At 34.4% G+C, this 6,111-nt stretch overlaps 1 protein-coding gene across 1 annotated transcript; it reads left to right on the top strand.

Annotated features, from left to right (window-relative positions):
• The first annotated feature begins 1,890 nt into the window (after positions 1-1,890).
• LOC131644315 (plastid-lipid-associated protein 6, chloroplastic-like) lies at positions 1,891-5,322 on the top strand. Its single transcript, XM_058914781.1, has 4 exons — positions 1,891-2,234; positions 4,228-4,464; positions 4,690-4,816; positions 4,938-5,322. Exons 1-4 carry the CDS (start codon positions 1,980-1,982, stop codon positions 5,150-5,152), a joined length of 834 nt encoding a protein of 277 aa, XP_058770764.1. The 5' UTR covers positions 1,891-1,979; the 3' UTR covers positions 5,153-5,322.
• The last annotated feature ends 789 nt before the right edge of the window (positions 5,323-6,111 follow it).

Genomic DNA, 6,111 nt, shown 5'->3' with positions numbered 1-6,111 from the left:
TACTTTCAAGTGCTGAACTTACTTCTAATATATATATGAAGCCAACACTCTTGTTAATGCTTTTGACTAAATAAAATTTAATGATCGTGGTAGAAACCCTAATTCCTATGGTAGCTCATCTAACAGTAAGAAAGATAGTAGAGTTTGTTCATTTTGCCACAAGACAGGTCACACTGTTGATGTGTGTTATCGCAAATATGGATTCCCTCAGAATTTCACAAAGATACAGAGTTCAGCAAATGCGTCCAATTCCACATCTGGTGATACACAATCAGTGGTTCACAATGGTGAAGAAGCTTCTACAAGCAATCCAAGTACTAGCATAACTCAAGACCAAATGGCTCAACTCATTAGCTTGTTACAACAATCAAATTTGCTGCCTCTTAACCCTAACACCAACACTAGCACCAGACACATTTCTACCTATTTTAGAATGCCACCACATGAAACCTCAGGTAAAACCCTTGTATCATATTAAAAAGTTAGAGTGAATGTCCATTTTAGTCCCTCACAAAAATTGTAGAGGACATATTAGTCCCTGAGAAAAAAAATGTCCCTATTAAATCCTTTACAAAATTTAACCGAGCCATGTTAGTCCCTCTACTAATATTTTTTTCAAACCGGTTTTTTTCTTATTTTTGAACCGTGACTGGACTGCCAATGAAGACTCATTTAATCCCTCACAAAAAAGAAAGTCCAAATTAGTCCCTAAGATTAAAAAAAGTCTCTATTTAATCCCTTAAAAAATTTAACTGTGTCATGTTAGTCCCTCATTTAATATTTATTTCAAACGATATTTTTATATTTTTAAACCGTGACTCGACTTGACAAGATAGACCAGCTTTTAGAAATTGAGTACGGGTCAGAGGTTAAGTTCCTTTGTACATGATCTTTAGAGTCTAAGTTTCCACCAGAAGTTGGGTTACCTAGTTGTGAGACATCAGAATCTTATCATTCAGAATTTGAGTCATCAGATTCTGATTTTTCATAATCTGAGTCTCAAGCTTCTCTTCATATGTTCCAATCAGAGTTAGAGCCCGATAAATTCTTTGACTTATGATTCTGCACACTTGAACATATGTTAGTATACGTAATTGTTCATTAAATATTTGTTATCATCAAAACCTAAAGAATATGATATAAATCAATTTTCTTCGAACATATCATGTGTATTATTTTCGCCACAAGTATTATTTACCAAAAGTATCATTAACAACTGAAATAATAACAACACCTAATACACAAGAATACATCACAAGAAAAATCGTAGTCACCCACCCATAAGCCTGATAATAAACCCAACAAAAAAAGAACATCGTGGCATCGCGATGATTTATCTACAATCCCTTCACAAATAGTTTCAAATCAACAGTCGTAAAATAAGAGTCCAGTCACGGTTTAAAAATAGGAAAAAATCGTTTGAAAAAAATATTAAATCAAGGACTAACGTGGCTCAGTTACATTTCGTAAGGGATTAAATAGAGATTTTTTTTTTCTCATGGACTAATTTGAACTCTCTATTTTTTGTGAGGAACTAAAATGGATCTTCACTAGCAGTCCAGTCACGGTTTAAAAGTAAGAAAAAAACCGGTTTGAAAATATGACTCGGTTAAAGTTTGTAAATGATTTAATTGAGGCATTTTTTTTCTCATGAACTAATTTGACCTCTGTAATTTTTGTAAAAGACTAAAATGGACCTACCAAATAATAGAAGTATTATCTTCGCTTAATGAGATAGGAATGGTTAATTGTGGTTTGTTGTTGTATTTGAGAGATTTTGATGCACCATTATAAACTATAAAAACCAATAAATAAAAGTACTTAAAGACATGTCGACCGAGGTTGACTAAAATCCTTGTTGGAGAATAGTTAAAGGCGCAAGAAGCATTACGTGTCTCTTTAGTAAGCGGAACACAAATCTCATTTTTCTTTATAATTCTCAATAATCTCAGCCACAATTTCAACCCACTTCATTTTTCATGGCTTCTCTCAATCTCCTTCATCACCCTTCAACTTCTATATCATCTTCTTCTTCTTGTTGCTGTTTATTTCCCAGGAGTTTTATTCCCCGCAAAAGCAACAATAACTTCCATGTTTTCACTCCAAAGGGTGGGAAGCATATGAAACCATCGCTTATTGTTAAAGCTGTTGCAGGTGACCCCTTTACCGATGGAACTATTCCAATTCCTTCTAATCCGTTTGATGCTATCCCCTCCTTGAAGCTCAATCTTCTGGTTAGCTTCTTTTCTTTTGATCTTCATTTGTTTTTATATCTTTTTGATTTAGTTAATTTTACACTTGTTGGGTGGTGAATGTGTGGTCAATTTCATGTTTAGCTATAACTATTACCATGGTGAGTGTATGATTAATTATCAATTATTGCTTAATGTTAACAGAAAAATAGTTTTAGGTTACTTTTCTTAGCAAAAGAAAAATAGTTATAAGTTAGGTTACATGTTGAATTTATGTATACAATTTTCTTCTTTGTCATATCATATGTTTGAAAAATCAAATAATTTGGAGGCAATTTGTGATCATTATATTAGATTCATCATTGTTTTAGACATAGCAAACATTGGGAAAAACTCAACTCATGCACTAGTTAAAGACAGAACGGAGAAGGGGTTTAGAGTTACACCTCTCACTTTACGAGCCGATTTTGTAATAATGAATTAGGTCAAACTCTAGGAATATCTTGTTAACAGTCCTACTTCAGATAATATATGGCCTGAACATGTGTTTATAAGTATGGGGCAATCCAAATCCTCACCCTACAAGTCGGTTTTGTGGGATGAGTTAAGTCCAATCTCATTTCTTAATATGGTTTCAAAAGTGTTGTTTAAGATTCTTTGGGCCACCTTCTATTAGAATTCCACTATCAGGTCACCCATCATTTATTTTTATGCTCCAAATGTCTAGTCGTAGGCGTGAGGGGGTATGTTAAAGAGTTCCACGTTGAACAACATATGGTATGAACATGTGCTTGTAAGTGGGAGCAATCAATGAAGCACGGATACTTCAAAAACCCTGCCGAATCGTATCCGATACGTCCCGATACGCTCCGATACGGCTCCGATACGTATCGGAGGAGTATCCGAATTTATTTATTTAAAAAAAAAATTAAAAAATTTCCGATACGGCGGCGATACGTCTCCGATACTCCTAGATACGTGACTCTTTATTTTTTTCAACAAATTCTTCTTTTTAATCATCCTTTATTACCCTATTAATGAGTATTCATTCCCCAGTCATTCTGTTTATATCCTAATTAATTCTACCATTTTTCAAAATTGATTTTTTTTTTTTTTGCTTTCGCACTCTGGTTCCTAGGGGAAAGGGGCCCTAGTAATCCAGAGTTCGTGCCGAGAGGTACGGGCACTGGCCAAGCATTGTTTCCACCTAGGAATCGAACCCGGTATTCCCCGGGTTACGTCCTTAGCAGAAGCTCCTTTACCACTGGAGCCCAAGTGCTTGGTTATCAAAATTGATTTTAATTCACGTAAGTTCTTATGATTACTAGTAATATTTAAAATTTAATTCATACAGTATTAATTATTATTTATTAATAATATTTATGATGAGATGTTTTTGACTAAGAATGACACGATGCTTGCATAATTTCTTTTATTTCAAAGTTTTTTTCTTCTTGTACACCTTGATGAATTGGAAGCTGCTCTATTTACCTATGAGATGTAGAAAGAGATGACATTGATACTATTCCAATATCTTAAATTTAATGTTTTTAACTAATTTAGTAATGTTAAAAATTGTCTTATGAATATGGTTTTTTTAAACTATCATTTAACTAAATGTTTAATTATAGTTTTTATATACGTATCTTCAACGTATCGTATCATGTATTTTTCAATTAGTGACGTATCGCCGTATCGGATACGTGTCGTATCCGATACTCGTATCGTGTCCGTGCTTCATTGGGAGCAATTCTCACCCTACAAGTCAGTTTTGTAAGGATCTATTAGGTCCAACCATATTTCTTAACATATCTCTAGTCTAAGTTTTATGGATTTTGGAATGGTGGTTTTATTTCCGAAACATGTTTCTCATGTTTGATTTGTCAAAATGAGTTGTTACTTTCACCTTGTAACTTCAAGTAAAAGAATTCAAATCCCTTAGAAACAGTGGTTAAAAAATGTTTGATTTGTCTAAGTTTTATGCATTTTGAAATGGTGGTTTTAAGAAAAAATGCTTGATTTGTTAATGTTGCAGAGTGCTGTTTCTGGGCTAAATAGAGGTCTTGCGGCAAATGAAGAAGATCTGCAAAAGGCAGATGCTGCGGCTAAGGAACTCGAAGATGCTGGAGGGTTGGTAGACCTCACAGATAACCTTGATAAATTGCAAGGAAGATGGAAACTGATATATAGCAGCGCGTTCTCCTCTCGTACTCTAGGTGGTAGCCGTCCTGGACCTCCCATAGGAAGGCTCCTTCCCATAACTCTTGGACAGGTCTGCTACTACTAACCTCATCTCACATAATCATGTTGTAATATTTGTGCTAGTTGCTCTTAACTATATTTCCTCGAAAAAATTTATGGTTTTTGATTTGACCGGTAGTTCTAATCTGATTTCAGTCCCGTGCATGTGCTGTGATCTCCAAAATAGTATCCAATAATAAAGTTTATCAAATGTTTAATACTAATTGATGGAATTTTGTTCTTTCTTTGGTGTTAGGTGTTTCAACGAATCGACATCTTGAGCAAAGACTTTGACAATATAGTGGAGCTTCAGTTCGGTGCTCCATGGCCTCTTCCACCCCTTGAAGCAACCGCCACATTAGCTCACAAATTTGAACTCATAGGTTGGTTTTATGCTTTCTACTGCATATGCTAGTAGCTTTCGCATGATTTTTCTATTTGCCAGATATCAGAATCGTAGTATTGAGACTGACTCTTAATTATCCGTGGTTTGTGACCATTCAGGATCTTCAAAGATCAAGATAATATTTGAGAAAACCACAGTGAAGACTACTGGGAATTTTTCACAGTTGCCGCCGCTAGAGGTACCTCAACTTCCAGAATCATTAAGGCCAAAATCTAATAGAGGAAGTGGTGATTTTGAAGTTACATATCTTGACGAGAATACCCGCGTCACGAGAGGAGATAGAGGCGAGCTAAGGGTCTTTGTGATTTCATAAGTGTATGAACTATGCTTTTTATGATACTTTAGCATTGTAACATTGATATACCAAATCCTCACTATGGAGCTGGAAATGGTACTTTTTGTTTAAGTGTAACATATTTAATCTTAAAGGATATTTGTTTATAGATCATTACAAATAGATGCTGATATACACTGTTGACAGAACTCCTCTTCAGTTTCAGTTTCCAATTGCTTTGAAATTAAATTTTTTTGTGGGATATAATAGTCATTCATGTGTCCGGTTTAGGTTCCTCTTATAATCTACTTTGCATTTAAATACTTTAATCTTAAATTGGTTATTTATGTGATTCCTTTGTTTGCAGTAAAATTTGTATGACATTTCCTACTTCAACGGATATCTTGCTAAATAATCACCATAGTCAGAAGTTCATGTTTTTTACTAATGACAGATAGTTAGGGTTAGTATATAAAATCAGAGCATTACACTTAAAGGTGGAAAAATGGGCCGGCCGCCCCGCGCACGTCCCGCCATAAGCCCGCCTGAAAATAAGCGGGACAGGCAAGTCCGTCAAGTAAAAAAATAGACATAAAATTATACCCGCCTCGCCAAGGTGGTGGGTTGGCCCCGCCTATTTTTTTTTATTTTTTTAATAAATTAATAATTTTTTTTACCTTTCAATTAAATTTTTCACCTCTTTTTTAGAACAATTTTTTATAAAACATTATTTTAACAAATTTTACTTAAAGAAATATTTTACATATTTACAAATAAATGTATAAAATAAAATCCTCAAGAATTGAAATTATTATAATTAACTAAAAAATGACAGACTTAAGGCGAGACGGACTCAACGATAGGGGTGCACATGGGTCGGGTAAACCTAACAAACCCAGTAAAACTCGCCCAAACCGACCCATAAAAGTGGTTTGGATTGAGTTATTGGGTGAATACGTTTTTAAAAAATGAAAATTCATTCAAAATAATTGGGTTAT

Source organism: Vicia villosa, linkage group LG1, assembly GCF_029867415.1.
Source record: "Vicia villosa cultivar HV-30 ecotype Madison, WI linkage group LG1, Vvil1.0, whole genome shotgun sequence".
Lineage (NCBI taxonomy): Eukaryota > Viridiplantae > Streptophyta > Magnoliopsida > Fabales > Fabaceae > Vicia > Vicia villosa.
The sequence above is the reverse complement of the archived record's forward strand: the minus strand, read 5'-3'. Positions and strand labels throughout refer to the sequence as shown.

What these genes read in the sequence shown, in the direction of transcription:
- LOC131644315 (XM_058914781.1), top strand. Translation starts at nt 1,980, where the DNA reads ATGGCTTCTCTCAATCTCCTTCATCACCCTTCAACTTCTATATCATCT. An exon ending in CCTTGAAGCTCAATCTTCTG is followed by an intron (nt 2,235 to 4,227) that starts GTTAGCTTCTTT and finishes TTAATGTTGCAG; the next exon opens with AGTGCTGTTTCTGGGCTAAA. An exon ending in TTCCCATAACTCTTGGACAG is followed by an intron (nt 4,465 to 4,689) that starts GTCTGCTACTAC and finishes CTTTGGTGTTAG; the next exon opens with GTGTTTCAACGAATCGACAT.